Source organism: Salvelinus fontinalis, chromosome 1 (genome assembly GCF_029448725.1).
Source record: "Salvelinus fontinalis isolate EN_2023a chromosome 1, ASM2944872v1, whole genome shotgun sequence".
In the NCBI taxonomy this organism is placed as follows: Eukaryota; Metazoa; Chordata; class Actinopteri; order Salmoniformes; family Salmonidae; genus Salvelinus; species Salvelinus fontinalis.
The window spans coordinates 53,378,723-53,404,117 of record NC_074665.1 but is presented as its reverse complement, the minus strand read 5'-3'; the positions used below and the strand labels follow the sequence as shown (position 1 = coordinate 53,404,117).

The following is a 25,395-nucleotide window of genomic DNA, read 5'->3' as shown; positions in this document are numbered from 1 at the left end:
TGACAGGATCACAATCACATAGCAGATGCATAAACATTTGCATGGAAATTATCACTTCTATTCATCCAGAAGGAACTAAGGTGCTTTCCACAGATGCAATTGGAGGATTATTTGAATGGTGTTTTGCAACTGCATTAGCAGCATACCCTGACAGTAAGGAATGCTGTGTGGAAAAGTTGACTGAAATACTCTCATGACTTGACTTCCATTAACAGGATTGTACTACCTCCCAGTCTCCATATTTGTGACTGCGTCTCTTAACAACAGCACCTGTGCAAGGGAGTGGACTTTATGTACTGTGGCTTCGGAAAGTATTTCGACCCATTGACTTTTTCCACATTCTGTTACGTTCCACCCTTTTTCTAAAATGAAATAGTCCCCCCCCCAGAAATATACACCCAATACCCGATAATGACAAAGCAAAAACAGTTTGCTAATTTATATTTAAAAAAAATTATAATGAAATATTACATATACATAAGTATTCAGACTCTTTACTCAGTTCTTTGTTGAAGCACCTTTGGCTGCGATTACAGCATAAATTCTTATTGGATATGACATTACAAGCTTGGCACACCTGTATTTGGGGAATTTCTCCCATAATTCTCTGCAGATCCTCTCAAGCTCTGTCAGGTTGGATGGCGAGCATTGCTGCACAGCTATTTTCAGGTCTCTCCAGAGATGTTCCATGGGGTTCAAGTACAGGCTCTGGCTGGGCCACTCAAGGACATTCAGAGACTTGTCCCGAAGCCACTCCTTCGTTGTCTTGGCTGTGTGCTTAGGGTCGTTGTCCTGTTGGAAGGTGAAACTTCGCCCCAGTCTGAGGACCTGAGCGCTCTGGAGCAGGCTTTCATCAAAGATCTCTCTGTACTTTGCTCCGTTCAGCTTTGCCTCGATCCTGACTAATCTCCCCACTTTATCATAAAAGGCCTGATTGATGGAGTGATGCAGAGATGGTTGTCCTTCTGGAAGGTTCTCCCATCTCCACAGAGGAACTCTAGAGCTCTGTCAGAGTGATCATCGGGTTCTTGGTCAAATCAAATCAAATGTTCTTTGTCACATGCGCCGAATACAACAGGTGTAGACCTTAAAGTGAAATGCTTACTTACAAGCCCTTAACCAACAATGCAGTTTAAAGAAAAACCCTAAAAAAGTAAGAGATAAGAATAACAAATAATTAAAAAGCAGCAGTAAATAAGAATAGTGGGGCTATATACAGGTGGTACTGATACAGAGTCAATGTGTCAATGTGCGGGGGCACTGGTGTCGAGGTAATTATGTACATGTAGGTAGAATTATTAAAGTGTCTATGCATAGATAATAACAGAGAGTAACAGTAGCGTGGGGGGGGGGGGGGGGTGCAAATAGTGTGGGTAGCCATTTGATTAGCTGTTCAGGTGTCTTATGGCTTGAGGGTAGAAGCTGTTAAGAAGCCTCTTGGATCTAGACTTGGCGCTCTGGTAGTGCTTGCTGTGCGGTAGCAGAGAGAACAGTCTTGACTAGGGTGGTTGGAGTCTTTGACAATTTTTAGGGCCTTTCTCTGACACGCCTGGTATAGAGGTCCTGGATGGCAGGAAGCTCGGCCCCGGTGATGTACTGGGCCGTACGCACTACCCTGGCTTGCGGTCGGAGGCCGAGCAGTTGCCATTCCAGGCAGTCATCTCCCTGACCAAGGCCCTTCTCCCTCGATTGCTCAGTTTGTCTGGGCTGCCAGCTCTAGGAAGAGTCTTGGTGGTTCCAAACTTCTTCCATTTAAGAATGATGGAGGCCAATATGTTCTTGGGGACCTTCAATGCTGCAAACATTTTTTGGTACCCTTCCCCAGATCTGTGCCTCGACACAAGGCTGTCTCGGTGCTCTACGGACAATTCCTTAGAACTCACGGCTTGGTTTTCGCTCTGACATGCACTGTCAACTGTGTGACCTTTTATAGACAGGTGTGTGCCTTTCTAAATCATGTCCAATCAATTGAATTTACCACAGGTGGACTCCAATCAAGTTGTAGAAACATCTCAAGAATGATCAATGGAAACAGGATGCACCTGATCTCAATTTTCAAATCTCATAGCAAAGGGTCTGAATACTTATGTAAATAAGGTATGTTTTTCTTTTGTAATAAATAATCTGGGGTGCAGAACAAAGACATTGTTTCTGTGCCAGCCAAAGAGCCATTTGAAGACACCTTAGATGCTGTCTCTTCTGAGACAGTGTAAAATATGACGATATTGATCAGAGTGAAGAGTCAATAAGCATCTTGTTTCATGGGAAGAAGTTGTGTAAAGGAATACAATATAAGCATATATACATATATAAGCATTTCGCTGCACCTACTACACATCTGCTAAACTGTGTACGAGACCAATAAACTTTGATTTGATATTCTATGATGATGCGCATCCAGGCAGGGTATTCAGTACTTGTAAATTTCCAGGCAGTAATTCTTGTAACACGTTTATTCAACAGCATGCCTCACATCGACTGCTTCTATTGGGCCACATGCCCAGATTCCAATTAGAGGTTGAATTTGACCGTTATTAATGACAGAGTTACGACAGGAAATCATGTTACTTTCTTTGAACCATGTCTGTGTATTCATTACGAGCTGGTTGTTAAGGTGGATTACAAAACTGAGGACTTTTGGGAATGAAAAATGTTGACATACAATACCGTTCAAAAGTTGGTTCACTTAGAAATGTCCTTGTTTTTGAAAGAAAACTCATTTTGTGGCCATTAACCTAACATTGATCAGAAATACAGTGTAGACATTGTTAATGTTTTAAATGACTATTATAGCTGGAAACGGCTGATTTTGAATGGAATATCTACATAGGCCCATTATCAGCAACTATCACTCCTGTGTTCCAATAGCACGTTGTGTTAGCTAATCCAAGTTTATCATTTAAAAAGGCCAAGTGATCATTAAAAAAACTTTTTGTAATTATATTAGCACAGCTGAAAACTGTTGTGCTGATTTAAATGAGCAATAAAACTGGCCTTCTTTAGACTAGTTGAGTATCTGGAGCATCAGCATGTGCGTTCGATTACAGGCTAGTTATATTTTTGGATTCATCAACCCAAAACATGACAATATCTGAATATTGGACTTTTTATAAAAATGGTTTTGATTCTGCATGTTTTAACATCACATAATGCCAGAGGCTCTTGAATTAATGTAAAATCGTTTTTAGTAATTTTTTGTGTAGGAATGTGACCAGACAGCTTGGGTCAGTGTGTCAAATTTGATGTGATAAGTAACAAGGTTCTGCTGATTAGAGGACAAGGCTTGATGCATTTCTAATGCTGAGAAATTCCCCCCTCTGCTGTGTCCATCATATTTAGTGGCATTAACCCGCACATTTCCTCGTGACAGTTGTAAACTCAGCAAAAAAAAAGAAACATCCCTTTTTCAAGACCCTGTATTTCAAAGATCATTTGTAAAAATAGAAAATAACTTTGAAAAAGACCAAAAGAAAGATGCCCAGGGTCCTTGCTCATCTGCATGAACGTGCCTTAGGCATGCTGCAAGGAGACATGAGGACTGCAGATGTGGCCAGGGCAATACATTTCAATGTCCGTACTGTGAGACGCCTAAGACAGCGCTACAGGGAGACATGACGGACAGCGGATCGTCCTCACAGTGGCAGACAACGTGTAACAACACCTGCACAGGATCGGTACATCCGAACACCACACCTGCGGGACAGGTACAGGGTGGCAACAACTGCCCGGGTTACACCAGGAACGCAAAATCCCTCCTTCAGTGCTCAAGTTGTCTGCAATAGGCTGAGAGAGGCTGGACTAAGGGCTTGTAGGTCTGTTGTAAGGCAGGTCCTCACCAGACATCAGCAGCAACAACGTCGCCTATGGGCACAAACCTACCGTCGCTAGACCAGACAGGACTGGCAAAAAGTGCTCTTCACTGATGAGTCGTGGTTATGTCTCACCAGGGGTGATGGTCGGATTCACGTTTATCGTCAAAGGAAGGAGCGTTACACCGAGGCCTGTACTCTGGAGAAGGATCGATTTGGAGGTGGAGGGTCCGTCATGGTCTGGGGCGGTGTGTCACAGCATCATAGGACTGAGCTTGTTGTCATTGCAGGCAATCTCTACACTGTGTATTACAGGGAAGACATCCTCCTCCCTCATGTGGTACCCTTCCTGCAGGCTCATCCTGACATGACCCTCCAGCATGACAATGCCACCAGCCATACTGCTCGTTCTGTGTGTGATATCCTGCAAGACAGGAATGTCAGTGTTCTGCCATGGCCAGCGAAGAGCCCGGATCTCAATCCCATTGAGCACGTCTGGGACCTGTTGGATCGGAGGGTGAGGGCTAGGGCCATTCTCCCCAGAAATGTCCGGGAACTTGCACGTGCCTTGGTGGAAGAATGGTGTAACATCTCACATCATTGCACGTGCCTTGGTGGAAGAATGGTGTAACATCTCACAGCAAGAACTGGCAAATCTGGTGCAGTCCGTGAGGAGGAGATGCACTGCAGTACTTAATGCAGTTGGTGGCCACACCAGGTACTGACTGTAACTTTTGATTTGACCCCCCCTTTGTTCAGGGACACATTACTCAATTTCTGTTAGTCACATGTCTGTGGAACTTGTTCAGTTTATGTCTCAGTTGTTGAGTCTTGCTATGTTCATACAAATATTTACACATAACAGAGGGAAGACATTTTTTTTTTTTTTGCTGAGTTTACCTTCTAAGCTTTGTGAAAGAACATCAGGGTATAGTGATATGGTAATGCCAGAAAGAGTGAACGGTTACATAATAAAAGGTGAAGGAATTTTACATTGCAGGTTGGATTCTCATTGCAGAATTTAGATGTCTGGGATCTGATACAATGTGGAGAAAAGGGAAGGAAAGTGGAAAAATGTCAATGTGCAAGACAAATAACTTGTATTTATTTGGTGGAATACTGATTGTTGGTGTTGTCCTATCTCAAAAACATTTCACAAAAAGGAACTTTTTAATTGAGGAATAAGTCCATAAAAACAACATTTCAGAATGGTGTTTTGCTCAAGGGCAAAAGTCAGTGTAGTCGTTTGAAGATTATTGCGGTCACACTGTTGCCAGTCTTGCCACCAAACTGGAAGTGGGGTGTTGGTAGCTCTTTCACAAAATCAAACCCTGCAAGTCAAAGACAATAAGTTTATGAGCAGCAAGCATAGAGTTAACACCTTGCTGTGTTAGCATTGCTTTTAAAGCTGTGAAACTCCCTCAAAACCCTTGCACTAGACTATGGTTTTGTGTGGGTTTTTAAGCAACTATCATTCACCATCTGTGGTGCATCTTCAAAGCCAGTAGAGAGAAGCTGTCATTTTGACAGATGATGTTCACATGGCCTTGGTCCCAAAAGCATCTCCCCAGCTCTTACTCATGCTGAAGGGTGACAGCAAATGGAAGCTTGCCTAAATACTGGCTAAACAAGGCTGCTTTTGTTATAACCTGACGTTTGACCAGAGAGCTGTCTTGGTTGTGGCATTATATCAACATTTTAATAATAGGCCAGACACCGAAATTAACCACCCAAACAAAGATTTTACAAGTCCAACAGACTGCCCTACTCCCTGCAGATAATACTTAACTTGCTATTGAGCATTCAAAATGATCATCATAATGGCATAAAAGATGCCAGAAACAATCAAGGTTACTGATGAGAACTGACTTTGCATTTAGGAAACAAACAGATATTTAGGTTATCATTATGTTGACTGTGGGATGGAGGCGTCCTGAAGTGTAATCCAATGGTGTACTCATAACATTCCAGGAGTGTCTCTGATGGTTCACTCACCTTGGCTGAACATCTGTAGTAGCTGTTCCTTAGTCCAGTTGCAGGAAGTGATGACGAATAGCCCCTCCTCCTTCAGTGCCCCTCTCAGGGATTGGATGTAACATGCTTTTCCCTCCTCAGTGTTCTCTGGGTTCAGGCTTATGGCGTCAAATGTGCCCTTGTCGATGCATACGTCAAAGCCGCGCAACTCTCCAGAGCAGCTCAAGAAGTCCACCTCCTAGTATGATGCAAAAGGCACAGTGAGTGAGTTGATATCAGTATATGCTTGAATCATATTTACATTTATATACAATAGCCTGGTACTCCAGATGTGTTGAGCTACATTATGGCTTTATGAGAGAGCCTGTACACCAAGTCTATAATTTCTCAAACTCTTTAGCATTAAACAACTGATAGTGCCTTTAGAAAGTATTCATACCCCGTGACGACTTCAACATTTTGTTGTGTTACAGCCTGAATTCAAAATGGATTAAATAGATTTTTTTCATCACCCACCAACACACACACAAATACCCCATAATGACAAAGTGAAAACATATTTCATAAATTGTATATAAATTAGCAAAAATGTAATAGAGAAATCTCTCATTTACATAAGTATTGACAACCCTAAGTCAATACATGTTAGAATCACATTGGGCAGCCATTACAGCTGAGTCTTTCTGGATAAGTCTCCAAGAGCTTTGCACACCTGGATTGTACAATATTTGCACATTATTCTTTTAAAAATTCAAGCTCTGTCAAGTTGGTTGTTGATCACTGGTAGACAGCCATTTTCAAGTCTTGCCATAGATTTTCAAGCCAATTTAAGTCAAAACTGTAACTAGGCTACTCAGGAACATTCAATGTCCTCTTGGTAAGCAACTCCAGTGTATATTTGGCCTTGTGTTTTACGTTATTGTCCTGGTGAATGGTGGATTTGTCCCCCAGTGTCTGTTGGAAAGGAGACTAAAACAGGTTTTCCTCTAGGACTTTGCCTGTGCTCTATTCCCTAGTTATTGCCGATGACAAACATACACATAATATGATGCAGCCCCCACTATTATTGAAAATATGAAGAGTGGTACTCAGTGATGTGTTGGATTTGCCCCAAACATAAGGGTCTGCTTCCAGGACATAAAGTTATTTTCTTTGCCACATTTTTTGCAGTTTTACTTTAGTGACATATTCTGTACAGGCTTCCTTCTTTTTGCCCTGTCATTTAGGTTAGTATTGTGGAGTAACTACAATATTGTTTATCCGTCCTCAGTTCTCCTATCACAACCATTAAACTCTAACTCTTTTAAAGTCACCATTGGCGGTTTCCTTCCTCTCTGGCAACTGAGTTATGAAGGACACCTGTATATTTGTAGTGACTGGGTGTATTGAAACACCATCCGAAGTATAATTAATAACTTCACCATGGTCAAAGGGGTATTCAATGTCTGCTTTCTTATCTACCAATAGGTGCCCTTCTTTGCAAGGCATTGGAAAACCTCCCTGGTCTTTCAGGTTGAATCTGTGTTTGAAATCCACTGCTCGACTGAGGGACCTTACAGATAATTGTATGTGTGGGGTACAGGGATGAGGAAGTCATAAATAAATCATGTTAAAACTATTATTGCACACAGAGTGAGTCCATGTAACGTAGTATTTCACTTAAGCAAATTGTACTCCTGAACTTATTTAGGCTTGCCATAACAAAGCGGTTGAAAACTTATTGACAAGACATTTCAGCATTTATTTTTTTATTAATTAGTAAAAATGTCTAAAACCATCATTCCACTTTCATATTATGGGGTATTGTGTGTAGGCCAGTGACACTAAATCTCAATTTAATCAATTTTAAATTCAGGTTGTAACACAACAAAATGTGGAAACAGTCCAGGGGTATGAATACTTTCTGAAGGCACTGCATATAAGGGACTTTCAGCATCAATATTTGGCTTTAATATCTGTTGAACTTGAGTAACCACGTGACAGAGGCTAATATCTGTGAAAAATTAGAGCACTTTTGCCCCTGTGGTCAAATCTAACCACTGCTGAGGACCTACCACCAATGAAAGACCTCTTATCCTTATAGGCCATGGAACACTAGACCTCTGGGGTGAGCCAATCAGCCACACACTCACCACCACCTAAGGGTCACCTCATTGGCATTTTATGAGGGGGTTAGCAGTGATTCAGTGTTGAGAGAAATCTGTATGTACATTGGAATGGCTCCGTTCGTTTTGGACGGATGCGGCCATAAACCTCAGTGATGTGATTTAGGCCAGAGGTGGGAGGGCAAGGCTTTAAAACAGTGGAAAAACAACACATCCAAATGGTGACAGAGGTGGGATTGTCCCAGGCAGACACTAACTAGATGGTACACTCCAGGCTAGTCACTCACTCACACACACTTTGTCTTCTACTGCTCTGGGGGTATGGACCATGATGCTATCATACCATCTGATATACACACCCACCGCTACCCATTCAGGAATGCTGCCAGACTCGGGTCAATATTGACTTCAACAGCAAGCACCCTGACTAAGTACAGTATACAGTACACAGCGCCAGAGCATTGATCCCTCTAGCCCACAGAGAGAAACATGAGATCGAAAGTTGAGTGAAGTTCAATCCCTTTACTGTGGCAATTGCGATCGACCCAACGCAATGTCACCCACTTTCAATACAAACACCCCAAAACAAAACTAACTATGCAAGACTTATTAGTATGCAAACCTAACTACGCAATAGATTTTGTTGTAGGCAGAACGCATCGGAGTAGATTGCCATGCGGCATAACCAATCAGAGCTGCAGTAGGCTTATATGCAAATAAGCTATTGCCATATATGGATCTGTGCCATTTACTATGAACTGGACTGTTTACAGCAATACACTAAGTAGTCAACAGCCAGATGGTAGCATCATTTGTCGGATTCTCCGTAATAATGTTATGGGAATAATAATGCATTATATTTTGTAAAGTGGCTTCTTGCATCAAACAACATTTTCAATCACCTCCTTGCCCTGCATGTATTGTTTAAGTCTCATGGAACGTAGGCCTACATCGAACACCACACATTGGCTGCTACTGTAGGCTTAATGGGGCGACAGGTAGCCTAGTGGTTAGAGCATTGGACTAATAACCAAAAGGATGCAAGATCGAATCCCTGAGCTGACAAGGTAAAAAACTGTCGTTCTGCACCTGAAAAAGACAGTTAACCCACTGTTCCTAGGCCGTCATTGAAAATAAGAATGTTAAAAAAAATGATAAAACAGCTATTTCCATGTTAAAATGTTATGGGATGTATTATCTCCATTGTTTTTAATGTTAGGCCACTCTGGTAGGACTACATTATGATCAATAGCCACAGTAGCCTACTTGGCCACTTAAAACTAATTTAAAGCGGGTACAGCCTCAGTGTTCACAGTAAACAAGGCTGGAAGTTGCACAGAACTTTCACAACGTTGATGTTTACTTTCAGCAGACCTGAAATTAGCTCAGTGGCATTTTTTTTAGAGGGAACATTGCTCCACAGGAAGGTGTACAGTAAGATATTATACTATGCATTTGTGTGTATGGGGGAGGAAACCTCACTCATCCCTAGGTACGGTATCGTATGGCTGAGCGGCATTTAAAATCTGTTTTTCTTGCACGTGTTCCTGCAGATGTGTTAAATCCCATCAGTTCTCCCAGGCACACGGTGGCTGAATCCAAAGCCGGGCGGAGTCCCATTACTTTTAACACCCCCCCCGCTACCATGCAAGGTAAACACAGGAGTTTCCCCTTATGGCAGCAGCCCTAGGCTAGGGGATACGGTGCGCTGAAAGCTAGTTTGTGTCACTGGCAGTTGAAGATTTCATGCATAGCTAAGCATCAATAGCTGGGTTTGTCCGTGGCCTGGGGTCCATCCAAGAGACCCTCAGTCCTAAACATAATATTACTGGGATGGAGTAAGGGGATGTTGATAAATGTTGGAAATGGAAATTTTTATATTCCAGTCCTGCACGTGGCATTATACCATTACAGTATGCTTAAATCATATTTTTTTTGAACAATAAGGTTTTTTATTCATGAAATGGTCATTCTGACAGACATGTCACATATACAGTTGAAGTCAGAAGTTTACATACACCTTAGCCAAATACATTTAAACTCCAGTTTCTCACAATTGCTGGCATTTAATCCTCGTAAAAATTACCTGTCTTAGGTCAGTTAGGATCAACACTTTATTTTAAGAATGTGAAATGTCAGAATAATAGTAGAGAGAATGATTTATTTCAGCTTTTCTTTCTTTCATCACATTCCCAGTGGGTAAGAAGTTTACATACACTAAATTAGTATTTGGTAGCATTGCCTTTAAATTGTTTAACTTGAGTCAAATGTTTTGGATATTCTTCCACAAGCTTCCCACAATAAGTTGGGTGAATTTTTGCACATTCCTCCTGACAGAGCTGGTGTAACTGAGTCAGGTTTGTAGGACCCTTGCTCGCACACGCTTTTTCAGTTTTGTCCACAAATGTTCTATAGGGTTGAGGTCAGGGCTTTGTGATGGCCACTCCAATACGTTGACTTTGTTTTCCGTAAGCCATTTTACCACAACTTTGGAAGTAGGCTTGGGGTCATTGTCCATTTGGAAGACCCATTTGCGACCAAGCTATAACTTCCTGACTGAGGTCTTGAGATGTTGCTTCAATATATCCACATCATTTTCCTCCCTAATGCTGCCATCTATTTTGTGAAGTGCACCAGTCCCTCCTGCAGCAAAGCACCCCCACAACATGATGCTGCCACCCCCGTGCTTCATCTCTAGGAGAGTACGTTCATCTCTAGGAGACAGAACGCGTCTCCTTCCTGAGCGGTATGACGGCTGCGTGGTCCCATGGTCCCATGGTGTTTATACTTGTGTACTATTGTTTGTACAGATGAACGTGGTACCTTCAGGCATTTGGAAATTGCTCCCAAGGATGAACCAGACTTGTGGAGGTCTACAATTATTTTCTGTGGTCTTTGCTGATTTCTTTTGATTTTCCCATGATGTCAAGCAAAGAGGCACTGAGTTTGAAGGTAGGCCTTGAAATACATCCACCTCCAATTGACTCAAATGATGTCAATTAGCCTATCAGAAGCTTCTAAAGCCATGATATCATTTTCTGGAATTTTCTAAGCTGTTTATAAAGGCACAGTCAACTTAGTGTATGTAAACGTCTGACCCACTGGAATTGTGAGTCAGTGAATGATAAGTGAAATAATCTGTCTGTAAACAATTGTTGGAAAAATTACTTGTGTCATGCACAAAGTAGATGTCCTAATCGACTTGCCAAAACTATAGTTTGTTAACAAGAAATGTGTGGAGTGGTTGAAAAAGACACCAACCTATCTGTTTGTAAACTTCTGACTTCAACTGTATGCAGTCCACCACACCTATTTTTCTTCCAAAGCATTAGCGACCAATATAATGTTATTAATTTATTCAAATATGACTGTATAATGAATAGGTATGAGGTATAGACATACTGTATGGAGGTGTGTGTTGGTGTCTGTGCATAGATCTCACAATATAATCAAATAGTGCCACTAACTGTTAAGTATACCATCTGATGTAACCATGTGTCCCATGCACATAACAATTGCTGGTATACACATGACCAAAACACTGGCTATTTGTTGTTTTGCAAAAGAGAAATAGGCACTCTCCCTTATCACTTGTATATTAACAAAAACCGCTCAACTCCATTACTGTGCACTGCAATTACAAAGCTATTAAGCCTGCTAATGTACTGTGCAACAGCAGATACTATGCTGTTACTGTAGTGTTACTGTAGCGATTATAATTTCTACACACACACACACAGCAGTTAGGGCTTACCTTGACTTCCACATTAGAAAATTCTTCTGTCTGCAGTACACTTCTTGCAAGTTTAACAGAGGCAGCAGAATAATCTATTCCTGTGAGATTTGTGTATCCACTTTTGGCCTAGAGAAAAAAAAAAATCTAAATGCATAAAGAACATGAATAGTCATGCAAAGGCAAAAATTGACATAGGTGAAGAAAGTATTTAATCTAATGTTGTCCTACACTGAGTGTACAAAACATTCCTAATATTGAGTTGCACCCCCTTTTGCCCTCAGAACAGCCTCAATTCGTCAGGGCATGGACTCTACAAGGTGTTGAACGCGTTCCACAGGGATGCTGGCCCAACTGTTGAGCGTGACAAACCCAGCAGAGTTGCATTTTTTGACAAACTCACCCTCTGAATGGCACACATACACAATCCATGTCTCAATTGTCTCAAGGCTTAAAAGTTTTTCTTTAATCCGTCTCCTCCCCTTCAACTACACTGATTGAAGGGAATTTAACAAGTGACATCAATAAGGGATCATAGATGTCACCTGGATTCACCTGGTCAGTCTGTCATGGAAAGAGCAGGTGCTCTTAATGTTTTGTACATTCAGTATATGCTACAGGTGTAGGCCTAATATGCATTTTTACAGCATAGTAATTCCACACCTTTCCATTTTTTTCAAAGCCTACCAGTTCTACTAAGAGGACACCATTCCCTGTGCCAATATCAAGTATAGCAGCATCTTCTGGGATTTCCTCTTTTTCCATCCACAGCAGCACACGGTCCATACTCTCTTCTCCAAACCTTGGGAAATAGATATGGGGCACAGTGCAGAACAATGTGTCCTTGGTTGCTGTATATTGTAGTAGGTGGTTCACTGGGGCAAAGTGTTACAGGCAAATTAACATTCCACCTATAGACATTAATTCCACCTCCCCAATCCATTGCAATTGAAAGTTGATATAGGGCTGCAGATCCATGTACACTGCAACCAGAATTATCTTTACCATATCTCACCGACGTCCCCAATGTCTTTAAACGTCTGCAATTCCCTCTGGTACGCACCATCCCAGCTAAAAAATAAATGAAAATAATGTAACTCGCAAGGTACAGAAAGATACAAAGTTTCAATAAATAGTGGAGTAAAACAGCTCGTGTGGCGTAGTGCCTTAATGATTTTTGGACCGTATGGGCTAATAAATACAAACGTAACATTAGCAATTATGCTGGGCAAGGAGAACAGTGATGTGTCATTTGGAACACTCACTATTCTTTTGTTCCGAGCTTCGAGGGTGTAAAATCATCTTTGACCAAATCCTCATTGATTTTTGAGGTGTTTGGACAGCCACGCGTACATTCAATGGATTCCATACCAGATAGATAGCTAGCTTCTTGCTGTATAAACCACAGTAGCTAACGCGGACAGGAAGCAAGCATCAAAACGTGTTCCTCTACTTTAATGTGCACATATTCTGTATGTTTTAAATAAGAGGAATACTGTAGCTAGTTAGGCAACGTAAATTAAGCGATATGCGTTATCGTTTATAATAATGCACAGACAGATACGTGTCCCATTATGTTTATGACGCCCAGAGGAGCGAGCGTGCAACCAAAAAGTTGTATAAGTAACTCAAGATAGACCATGGTAGGCAGAATGTGGGCAGAGCCAAGTACGAGCTAGCGAGATCCTATTGACGCGTTCTAGCATGTATTTAGATTTTTCCGTTAGGGAACGCCTACTCCGTGAAGTACGTGTGTGCACTGACTCAATTCGCCCTTGCACTCCTTCTCAACCATGCCATTTAAAGGGTAAAGTCTACAAAACGTAGTTCACTATTCGTAACACGTTTTAGTTTTTGAAACAAACTGTATGGAGATCAAATGTTTAATCGATGAGAAAATTTGCAGAATGTCGGCCAAAATCCATCTCGCTCCAATTTCTCCTACTACCAGCCACTGGCCTTCCTCTCATCACCATATTTGGTGGTGAGTGGAAACGCCAACCGGATGCTTCATATTTATACATCCGGTGAAACATCTAGGGGGTGCTATCATTGAGTTATAGATGGGATGTTTCCATCATGGCGGCATCCATTTCGGGATATACTTTTAGTTCTGTGTGTTATCACAGCGCTAACAGCAACTCTGATCATGTAAGTACAGGAAACATTTTAATGAATTGGGAGAGAGTGCATACATTTGTTTAGTTACAACTTGGATATATATTTGAATGTTATTGTCTGAAATGAAGTCAGTGTATTTCCCAGTGTCATCTTCCTGTTGCTAGCTAGCTGCAAACTAAGCGCAATCACTTACATAGCGAGACATTTGCTAGCTAACGTTTTTTGGCTAGCCTGCTGTGCTATCTATGTCAACCCAACTGACTTCCGTGGTGTCGACTGTATATAATATATATATATATCTATATATATATATATATATATATATATATATATATGTGTTTGACAATGCAACATTGATGTAGCTATAACTAGTTGTTTGATTTAACTATATTTGAAAAATGTCAATTGCATCACCTTCTGCACATCAAACACTAAAAATGAACTAGTTAGATTCTGGTCGTGTCATCATCAGACAGGTAGAGCAAGCTAGCTGTCTAGATTGTTATCTACTGTAGCCAGTTAGCCGGTTATGCTAGCCAGTTAGCCTGTCATGTTAAATTATCTAACTTAGCTAACTAATGTTATCTGGCCAAAAATGTAGCTCCATATTTATTGCTATGTAATTGTTTGTTGTATTGTTTTTTGTAAAGTAATTTATTCTAGCACTGTAACCACATAGTTAGCAAGCTAGCTAGTTGGACAACTAGGAAGTGAATTGATCAAATAAATCAGCATGCATTCAAGTCACACAAGTTTTTGTTTACCATTAGAAGACTGGATTGACACCTGTCAACAAACTGAGTTGTGTGTCGATGCTGCCTAATGTTTCACCTGACATTTGACACATGATTTGTTTTGACAATATGTAGTGAGAGCTTGAAGAGTGTCAGGCCTCATAGTGCTGTTTGAGTGTTTATTATTAGTAATTGTCGTCTGCCCAATATATTCCTTGTTTCTCTATCTAGACCTATTTTATAATTATAAACAACTTTTTGATCCTACAGGAGGGATTCCTTTTAGGAGAAGTTAGGCATGAGGAAACTGTCAGCATCAGTGATACACAGATCAGCAGTTCTGAACTACTCCAAGTAGTAGGTAAGGCCTTGGGTAGCCAACTCAAGGAAACCAACCTATTTGTTTCCAGGCTTGTCTTGGTGGATTATATGCTCCATGCTACTGTGGAATTCTGTCAAACTGGACTGGCAGGTTTCAGATCAAAAGGAGTGTCTTTTGTTTTTTCTGTTTATAGTGGAAGACCTTTACCGCAGCTGTTAAATATGTTATGTAGCTAGTAATGTATTTTTGTATGCAATATTACTGTAAGCTGTCTAAAGTCTTACCATTTGTAGTCATCTCAACATTTTATAGCGGTAGGATTATATATATATATTTTTTTTTTAACGTTTTAGTCATTTACCAGACACTCTTATCCAGAACGACTTACAGTTTTGAGTCCATACATATTCATACTGGACCCCTTTTGGGAGTCGAACCCAGTTGCAAGCACCATGCTCTACCAACTGAGCTACACAGAATGACATTAGACTAACACTATATGATGGAGTTTAATAACCATACATTTGCTGTGTTCTTTTTTTAAAACAGAAGTCCACAATCATGAACCTTGTGCACAGTTATTTAGGTAAGATATTATATTATTTAAAATTAGATGGAATTTGTTGTCCTTTTCGTATGGCTGCAATCCCGGTAACGGGATCGATATGACAACAGCCAGTAAAAGTGCAGGGCGCCAAATTCAAACAACAGAAATCTAATAATTAAAATTCCTCAAACATACATGTGTCTTATACCATTTTAAAGGTAATCTTGTTGTTAATCCCACCAAAGTGTCCGATTTCAAATAGGCTTTTCAGCAAAAGCACGACAAACGATTATGTTAGGTCACCACCAACTCAAAGAAAAATTCAGCCATTTTTCCAGCCAAAGAGAGGAGCCACAAATAGCACAAATAGAGATAAAAAGAATCACTAACCTTTGATGATCTTCATCAGATGACACTCATAGGACTTCATGTTACACAATACATGCATGTTTTGTTTGATAAAGTTCATATTTATATAAAAAAATCTGAGTTTACATTGGCGCGTTACAAATTCACTAGTTCCAAAAACATCCGGTGATAGTGCATAGCCACATCGTTTCAACAGAAATACTCATCATAAATGTAGATGATAATACAAGTTATACACAAGGAGAGGTATATCTATAATTCCATAATGCAACTGCTGTGTCAGATTTCAAAAAAACTTTACGAAAAAGAAAACCATGCAATAATCTGAGACGGGGCTCAGAACAATAGTAAAATTAGCCGCCATGTTGGAGTCAACAGAAACCAGAAAATACATGATAAATGTTTCCTTAACTTTGATGAACTTCATCAGAATGCAGTCCTAGGAATCCCAGGTCCACAATAAATGCTTGATTTGTTCGATAATGTCCGTTGTTTATGTCCAATTAGCTACTTTGGTTAGCGCGTTTGATAAACAATTCCAAAGTCACAAAGTGCGTCCACTATAACGTGACGAAATGTTCAAAAGTTCCGTAACAGTCAGTAGAAACATGTCAAACGATGTATTGAATCAATCTTAAGAATGTTGTTAACATACATCTTGAATAACGTTCCAATCGGAGAATTACATTGACTTCAGTTGAGTGATGGAACGGAGCTGCCTCCCACATGAACGCGGGTGGTCACCTCATGGCTTTGGTTACTCATTCCTGTCTCCTTCGGCTCCCCCCTTCACAGCAGAGTCTTCAGACAAAGTTCTATTGACTGTTGACATCTAGTGGAAGCTGTAGGCAAGTGAAAACTCATCCATATCTCGCTGTAATTTCAATGAGAGCTTGGTTGAAAAACTACCAGCCTCAGAAAAATTCCAAAGAGGAAGTGGAACTTCTCAGGTTTTTGGCTGCCATATGAGTTCTGTTATACTCGCAGACATAATTCAAACAGTTTTAGAAACTTCAGAGTGTTTTCTATCCAATACTAATAATAATATGCATATATTAGCAACTATGACTGAGGAGCAGGCTGTTTACTCTGGGCACCTTTCATCCAAGCTACTCAATACTGCCCCTGCAGCCATAAGAAGTTAATGACATTTTGTGACATAACAAAAAGTAAAATGTTTTTCCCAACTGACTGCTTGGTTTATGTGCTAGTTATGGGCTTGAATATAATTAGACTAGTGATACATTTGATCAATTATTTATCCAATCTGAGATTAAGCTTTGTCTTGATCATGCCATCATGCACATTGTAGGTTAAATGCTGCACAGTACTTTCATTCAACAAATGAGGGATGTAATTGTCAGTGAACAGTGGGTGGCCCCACCCTACCATGAGTTTTGAGTAACAAATGCAGAGCTACTGTGAGGAAATTGACTTTTTGTCTGTATCTTTCCCCCACCAGCTTTTATGATTATGCTGGACAAGTCAATGAAGAGAGTCTTAACAGAATTCTTAAAGACAGACGGAAAGTGAGTATTTATTGTAATGTAGGTTTATTTGTATGATCATTTAGTGGTATTATTGGCCAGTAGTATTTAGCTTAAACACTGGCTGTGCATCTTTTAAATGACCATCTTGACCCCCCCCGTGTAGAATGTCATCGGCTGGTACAGGTTCAGGAGGAACACGCAGCAGCAGATGTCGTTCAGGGAACAGATCATCCATAAGCAGCTGACCCAGCTCCTGGGAGTGCCTGACCTAGTCTTCCTCCTCTTTAGCTTCATCTCCACAGCCAACAACTCCACACACGCGCTGGAGTATGTGCTGTTCAGACCCAACCGCAGGTAGGACTAGCAACACATAGCTATATGCACACAGTACCAAACAGCATGCACAAACAGGCTGGTGCATATGTTGGCGATGCTGAACAATCCACACACCTTTAAAGGGATTCTTAGGGATTTTGGCAATGAAGCCCTTTATAATCCACGCATTCAAACTGTACATTAAGTTAGCTGTTGAACCACCCTCCTCTGTGATTATTCACAGGCAAATGCTCACCCTGTGCTTGCAGGTCAGTGTATGTGAGAGTTGGATAAAAGCATAAATACCCAGTGGCACAGATACCACAGAGGCGGCGAACAGTAGTGGCCTCTCCTTTGAGACAAAATGGTTGCTAGTTGTGGAGGCTCCTCAGGTGCATAGGCATAATTTATTTTATTCCTTTATTTATTTTCAGGCACAATGTACAGCATGCCATTGCACCAGATTTGTCTGTTCTCCCTGGGCAGAAAACTTTTATTTATTTATATATATATTAAATCAGAGTTTAAATGTCCTACAGTATCAGACATCTTAAGAGTCAGAATGTCTTAACGTTCACATGACTGCTTTCCTTATCGAAGGACCGTTCAGATGCATCATACATAGATTAAACAACTATGTAAGGTCTAGCCATTCTATATCTAGGGTCAGATGGACAGCACCGCGGGAGGTCTGTCTGTAGGGATTCAAGGCGTGTGTGTTGGAATCAAGCTGGGGACTTAAATGCTACTCTGTCTGGCTTGAGGGCTCGGAGTGGGTTGGTGGAGGCCTGGTGGGATTGAGTGTGGGTGAAATTGGACATTAGCAGATTATTACGTCTTCTGAACTCCCAACTATATACATTGGATCTGTGCATCAATCAAAGCAAAGTAGTAAACTGTTGCTGCCCTACATACATACAAGTTACAGGGCCCCAGCCATCAATGGGTTTAAGGGTATTTTGGGCTAGGCTGCCTGTAGTGCATCATCAGACTAACTCTCTGGTTCTACCCAGCAGGTACAACCAGAGGGTGACCCTCAGCATCCCAAACCTGGGCAACACCAGCCAGCAGGAATACAAGGTCTCCTCTGTCCCCAACACCTCACTCAACTATGCCAAGGTCATCAAAGAGCATGGGTGAGTGTCTCCCACATGTAGGCACTGTCAAGTTGTTTCTTTTTAATTATTGAGAATCTTGTTTGATGGAAATGGGATGTGTTGTATGTTTTGCAGGGCTGAATTTTTTGACAAAGACGGTGTGATGAAGGATATCAGAACAATTTTTCAAGTCTACGGTGCACTACAAGATAAAGTGCAAGTGAGTTGGCTGCCAGCAAATTTCCTATTCATACCATTCAATTGATACAATTCACATACTATACTTGCATAAACAGCAATGTGGTGCTTTGGTTGACACCATAGCTACAGTGCCTACAGAAAGTATTCAACCCCCCCTGAACTTTTACACATTTTGTTGCATTACAAAGTGCGATTTTAAAATGAATGTAATTATTTTTACACAAAATACTCTGTCAAAAAAATTATGAAAAATAAAACCCTAATGTATCCTGATTTAGATAAGTATTCAACCCCGTGAGTCAATAGATGTTAAACACCTTTTGGCAGCAATTACAGCTGTGGGTCTTTTTGTGTTAGTCTAAGAGTTTTGCACACCTGGATTATACAATATTTCTTTTAAAAAAATCTTCATGCTCTGTCAAGTTGGTTGTGGATCATTGCTAGACAGCCATTTTAAAGTTTTGCCATAGATTTTCAAGCCAATTTAAGTCAGAACTGTAACTAAGACACTCAGAAACATTCAATGTCATCTTGGTAAGTAACTCCAGTGTATATTTGGCCTTGTTTTAGGTTGTTGTCTTGCTGAAATGTGAATTTGTCTTCCAGTGTCGGGAAGCGGACTGAACTTGGTTTTCCTCTAGGATTTTGCCTGTGCTTAGCTCTATTGCGTTTCTGCTCATCCCCCAAAAATCTCCTTAGTCTTTGCCGATGACAAGTGTACCCATAACAAGATGCAGCCAGCCACCACCATGCTTGAACATATGAAGAGTGGTGGTACTTAGTGTTGTTGGATTTGCCCAAACTTCATGCTTTGTATTCAGAACAAAAGGTTAATTTTCTTTGGCACATTCTTTGCAGTATTCATTTAGTGCCTTCTTGCAAACATGATGAATGTTTTGGAATATCTTTTCAAATCCAATAACATTTTATTTGTCACATGCTTCGTAAACAACCGGTGTAGAATAACAGTGAAATGCTTACTTACGAATCCTTTTATCAATATATTTTTTTAAATAGTGACATGAGGAATAAGTACACAATGAATAACAATATAGAGGAAAAATAACATGGCTATATACAGGGAATAGCAGTACTGAGTATGCTGTACAGGCTTCCTTCTTTGTTTAAAAATTACTATTGGTCAACAGGAGGCTAAGGGGAGGACGGCTAATAATAATAGCCGGAACGGAGCCAGTGGAATGGCATCAAACACATGAAAACCATGATACCGTTCCGCCAATTCCGCTCCAGCCATTACCAGTGCCAACAATCTCCTGTGTATTGGCCTTATAGTGAAATCCCATAGCGGTTTCCTTCCTCTCCAGCAACTGAGTTAGGAAGGATGCCTGTATCTTTGTATTGACTGGGTGTATTGATACGCCCAAAGTGTAATAAATAACTTCACTATGCTCAAAGGGATATTTGGTGTCTGCTTTTATTTTTACCAATCTACCATTGGTGCCCTTTTTTGCGAGGCATTGAAAAACCTCCCTATTCTTTATGGTTGAACATCTGCTTGAAATTAACAACTCGACTGAGGGGCCTTACAGAATTCTATGTCTGGCGTACATCGATGGGGTAGTCATAACAAAAATCATGTAAACCACTATTGCACACAGCAAGTTATGTGATTTGTTAAGCAGATGTTTACTACTGAATTTAAGTCTTTCCATAACAAAGGCTTGAATACCTTTTTGACTCTCTTAGCTTTTCATTTTTAATTATTTTGTAAACATTTCTAAAAATAAAATTCCTTCACATTTTGGATTATTGTGTGTAGAATAGTGACACAATCTAATACATATTGAAATCAGGCTTTAACAAAACAAAATGTGGAAAAATTCAACAGGTTGACTACTTTCTGAAGGCACATAGAAAAATAGTGATGATATGATTCTTGAATTGTTAGCTTTTTTCCTGTTTCAGTCTGTATGTGGAGAGGTTGAGCAGAGTGAACGTGTGAAAGAAAAAGTCCAGGAGGAGGTGAACAAACTCAAACAGCAAATTGTTCTCAGGAAACGAAAAACCACAGATGAAGAGAGAAGTATGTAACTTATTTGGGTTTGATTTTGGCTGCTCAAATTCATTCTCATGAAAAATGATTCCTGTATCAACTACCATCTTCCTGTAACTATATGTGGGGAGGTATTTTGCAATGTGGTATTGTGCAAAGAAAATGTTTTTTTGTTGCTTATTGAACCCCTTCCCTTTTTAAAATATTAGCCTATTTGTCTCTTTCCGTCATTCAGGACTCCAGGAAGTGCAGAACCCTGAGCCACGTCCCACTCCTGAGGAGAACACAGAGCCCCCGGAGACCTCCCTCCTGTCCAGAGTGGCCTTCCACACCCCATCCACCCCCGAGCGGCCAGGTCCCTCCGCAAACCCTCCTGCCTACGCAGACCTCCTCTCCTTGCAGAACGACTCACTTCTCCCCTTCTCATCCTCCCCTACCAGTGCTGCGCTGCTCCCCCGGCCCCAGGCTGTGGGCTCCCCAGGCCACCCTTCTCCCAGCCCATTAGGTCTGGGCCGCAGTGCTGGCCCCAACCTTGCTCCTAGCCCTGGTACGCCCTACCTGGGAAACGGGGACGGATCCAGCTATGACTCCCTGGACAGACAGGCCGCAGGGCAAGAGGATGATGATGACGACGAGGAGGAAGATGATGATGAGGACAGCAGCGAGTACGAGAACCTTGTGAGCGAGGTGGGGCAGTTGCCCTCAGTATCCGCCAGTGTGTTGCTGCAGGGCCGCCCAGCAGCTCTCAGTCCGGACGGCGACGCCTCAGTCCGTGGCTCACAGACCTAGTAGATGGGGACGTGGGGGGGAGGCTCAATTAACTGACGCACCGGGATAGGAGGGCGTCCAAACCAATCAAAGATAATTCTTCTATATTACAGAGGAAGTGCCAGCCCTGAAAATAAAAGGCATGCACAGGTGGGGTATTCCGCTGTGTATATCTGTTTGTCTTAGTTTGATCTCTATTCTGGGGGGGATGTCAAGCTTCATGGGGTTTTACTTTTCTGTCTAGCATGGGAAGATAGTCCATTGGAGCCTGGCTCTCTTCGGTGGATGTGTTTTGATTTGGGGACGGAGGACGTTATAATGGAATAAACGCCAACCGGTTTGTCCGATCTCTCCGTATGGATAGACCCACTCCGCTTTTCCTGGATCATGCTGCGTCACATCTGCATCTCCAACTTTAAGCATCCAATTGTACCATTACCTCTTGCACTATTTTTGCTTTCTTTTAACAATTTAAGAAAATTGCGGCCTTCAAACCTTTTCTTTACTTTGTGAGACAGGCAAGTTTTTTTGGGGGGGGGGGGGGTGATTTGCTTATTACAAAAAAGAAGAGAGATGGTGGTAACTGCCAAAGTAATGGAAACACTTGAGAAAGTATATTCAAAGCAGGTGCTTCCACACAGGTGGGGAACCTGAGTTAAGAAATGATCATCCCATCATGCATAAGGGCATGTATAAAAATGCTTGGCAGGCCATTATTTTGGCTACTATAGCTATGCCACCAACCACAGGGCACGAGTGGTTACTGAATGGTTTGATGAGCATGAAAACAATGTAAACCATATTCCATTGCTGTCTGTCACCAGACCTCATCCCAATTGAACACTTATGGGAAATTCTGGAGCGGTGCCTGAGACAGCATTATTCACCACCATCCATGTCGCATCCCTCCCAAGTTCCAGACACTTGTAGAATCTATGCCAAGGTGCATTGAAGCTGTTCTGGCCCCAAAGCCCTATTAAGTCACTTTATGTTGGTGTTTCCTTTATTATTGTCAGTTATGTATGTAAACTATCATTTCGTTAGCCTGCACGGTTCTAGACACTCAACTTTGAACTGTCATTAGGATTTAATTTCCTTTTAACAAGCGATGTATTTTTATGAATCATGCGGTTGCCTATTTAGATGACGAAGAATAGTTTTTATTCAAAGTTTTCCTTTGCCACTACTATAATGGGTGCTTATATTATTTTTATGACAATGTTAATGTCACTGTCTCATTCTTCTATAATAACACTGAAACTGTATGCGCTTTGCTGCACTTAACAAATGTAGTTGATTTATTTTATTGTGCTTTACCAATGCAGTTCAGTTGTGCTACTTGAGTAGTATGCTTTGACCACCTGAGCAGAGCTAGCTCAGCTTTTGCGCATTGTATGGGGTCGACAGGGCGAAAACACAACTTACTGTAGCTTTACTAACCAGACAACTCTGCTGCATCAGAGCAAGCAGTAAACAAGAAACTGCTTCTACATAGACCTGTCTGCTTCTTCTACCTGTTGTCCTTGCACTGCTGGTTGCCTCCATTACTGCTGACACTGACTAGAATGGCTTCTCCCTAGGTAATTCTGATGGAAAGGTTCTCACTGTAGTGTCTAAATGTGTTACAGCCTAGGAACAAGGCAACTCCTGCCTGTCTTGTCAAAACCAATAGACCTCACACACTCAAAGCTGGTTGGGCTAAATGTGTATGGACCTTTTAATAATGTGACAAATATGACCTCAATTCATAGTACAGTGCCTTCCATTTGGACAGTTACACTGGCTCGTAACTATACACACAACGCAAGCGACTGGAAAGAAGTGTGTTCCAATTGTGGTGAGAGGATCCTTTACCCTGCAGTGTTATCCTGCAGGGTAAAGGATCCCCTACATACTGGTCTTGACTAGAAGAAAAAAACACTGTCGTGGGAGGTTCTCTTCTGCACTTCTGTTCAATCAATCCAGTAAATGTCGAGGAGGAGTTAAGTGGGAGTTTCGCCTTGTTAATGTCCAAAAGGAGAAGTTGCATCACTTGCTCGCTTTCCAACATCCGGTTGTTGGGGACTCTGCAGAGGCTACTGTCACGTTGGATGGGTACTATTAGAAACCAACTTTGCAGTAGACTTTCTTCCTTGAGCCTTCACAGAATCCCAATATTGCTGTTTGAAACTGGAATTACACTGAACAAAAATATAAACGTGAAGTGTTGGTCTGATGTTTCATAATAAGCTGAAATAAAAGATCCCAGACATTTTCCATGCGCACAAAAAGCTTATTTCTCTAAAATTGTTTGCACAAATTTGTTTAGATCCCTGTTAGTGAGCATTTCTCATTCTCCAAGATAATCCATCCACCTGACAGTTGTGGAATATCAACAAGCTGATTAAACAGCATGATCACTACACAGGTGCACCTTGTGGGGACAATAAAAGGCCACTCTAAAATGTGCAGGTTTGTCACACACTTGAGATGTCTCAAGTTTTGAGGGAGCATGCAATTGGCATGCTGACTGCAGGAATGTCCACCAGAGTTGTTGCCAGAGAATTCAATGTTAAAACGACATTGGAGACATAAGCTGCCTCCAATGTCGTTTTAGAGAACTGGTCTCACAACCGCAGACCACATGTAACCACGCCAGCCCAAGGACCTCCACATCCGGCTTCTTCACCTGCGGGATCGTCTGAGACCAGACAGCTGATGAAACTGAGGAGTATTTCTGTCTCATAAAGCCCTTTTGTGGGGAAAAACTCATTCTGATTGCCTGGGCCTGGCTCCCAAGTGGGTGGGCCTTCTCTCCCAGGCCCACCTATGGCTGCGCCCCTGCCCAGTCATGTGAAATCCATAGATTAGAGCCTTATAAATTAGTTTCAATTGATTTCCTTAATTGAACTGTAACTAAGAAAAATTGTTGCATGTTGCGTTTATATTTTTGTTCAGTATACATCATAGTGGGAAGAAACCCCATACATAGATGGAGAGACGGGTTCTGAGTCAAGCCCAGAACGATGAGTGTGTGACACATTTAGAGATAAGCTAGTGAGTGAGGGGAGACTTGAGTGACTGTAGGGGACCTTGCACGTTCGAGGCAGACAATGACACAGCTCAATGGATGGTTTTAAGCACTCGAAACTGAAGGACATTTAGCATGATAATGTGCAAGGAATAGTCTGCTAATTAGCCAAAAGGGATGTAGGGAGGAGCTTTACCATGTAAAGCAGTTTGTCCTTTTTACTGCAGCCAGCTTTTCCCATGTACAGCCCATGTCTTGTATGCTGCTCTTTCTGTCTTAAGGTCATCTAGCTTTCCTTTTTCACTTAGCCATGTCAACTCATAACGTGGCGGACTGGTACTCCATTTTTATCTTATTGTTTACAAATTAATCACTGAATAACAAAGTCACAACTGATTATACTGACAAAATTGAGAGTGAAAGGAGTGGTTTCCACTTGATCACTGGAATAAATAATGGGAGTTAAGAACAAATAATCAATCATGTACACTGTACAGTAGATGGGAGGGGGTAGCATTCAAACAGCACTTATTTATGAGCATCTCAGTCATGATGGAAGTGGCTGGCAGGAGAGGAGGGTGAAAGTACTCTAAACAACACGGTTTGGCCCCAAGCTGAAAGCGGCCCCTGAGATCCTTCTCCCTGAAGCACAAAGTCCCATTAAATCCCTGATGTCTGAACATGTCTATCATAGAGACAGTGATAGACCAAGCACTTTTGGTCACAGTTCTCTCACCGAGAACACGGTTCTTATGTGGGGTGTAATAAAAGAGACATGCTTATTTA

The 25,395-nt window shown here is 41.3% G+C and overlaps 2 protein-coding genes across 3 annotated transcripts; one reads left to right on the top strand and one right to left on the bottom strand.

The window, feature by feature from the left end:
- Window positions 1-4,886: 4,886 nt before the first annotated feature.
- eef1akmt2 (EEF1A lysine methyltransferase 2) lies at window positions 4,887-13,260 on the bottom strand. The gene is made up of 6 exons (XM_055926207.1): window positions 12,887-13,260; window positions 12,627-12,692; window positions 12,309-12,423; window positions 11,643-11,750; window positions 5,805-6,021; window positions 4,887-5,140 (listed from the first exon to the last, which is right to left on the bottom strand). Exons 1-6 carry the CDS (start codon window positions 12,988-12,990, stop codon window positions 5,043-5,045), a joined length of 708 nt encoding a protein of 235 aa, XP_055782182.1. The 5' UTR covers window positions 12,991-13,260; the 3' UTR covers window positions 4,887-5,042.
- Window positions 13,261-13,657: 397 nt separating this feature from the next.
- LOC129857691 (BRISC complex subunit Abraxas 2-like) lies at window positions 13,658-25,395 on the top strand. Of its 2 annotated transcripts, none has more exons than XM_055926194.1 (9): window positions 13,658-13,772; window positions 14,747-14,837; window positions 15,348-15,384; window positions 17,177-17,243; window positions 17,368-17,558; window positions 18,536-18,655; window positions 18,752-18,836; window positions 20,744-20,861; window positions 21,067-25,395. In XM_055926194.1, exons 1-9 carry the CDS (start codon window positions 13,701-13,703, stop codon window positions 21,618-21,620), a joined length of 1,335 nt encoding a protein of 444 aa, XP_055782169.1. In that variant the 5' UTR covers window positions 13,658-13,700; the 3' UTR covers window positions 21,621-25,395. The 2 variants fall into 2 exon arrangements, with proteins under 2 accessions (XP_055782169.1, XP_055782163.1); XM_055926188.1 differs by having other exon boundaries at window positions 13,659-13,772; window positions 18,533-18,655.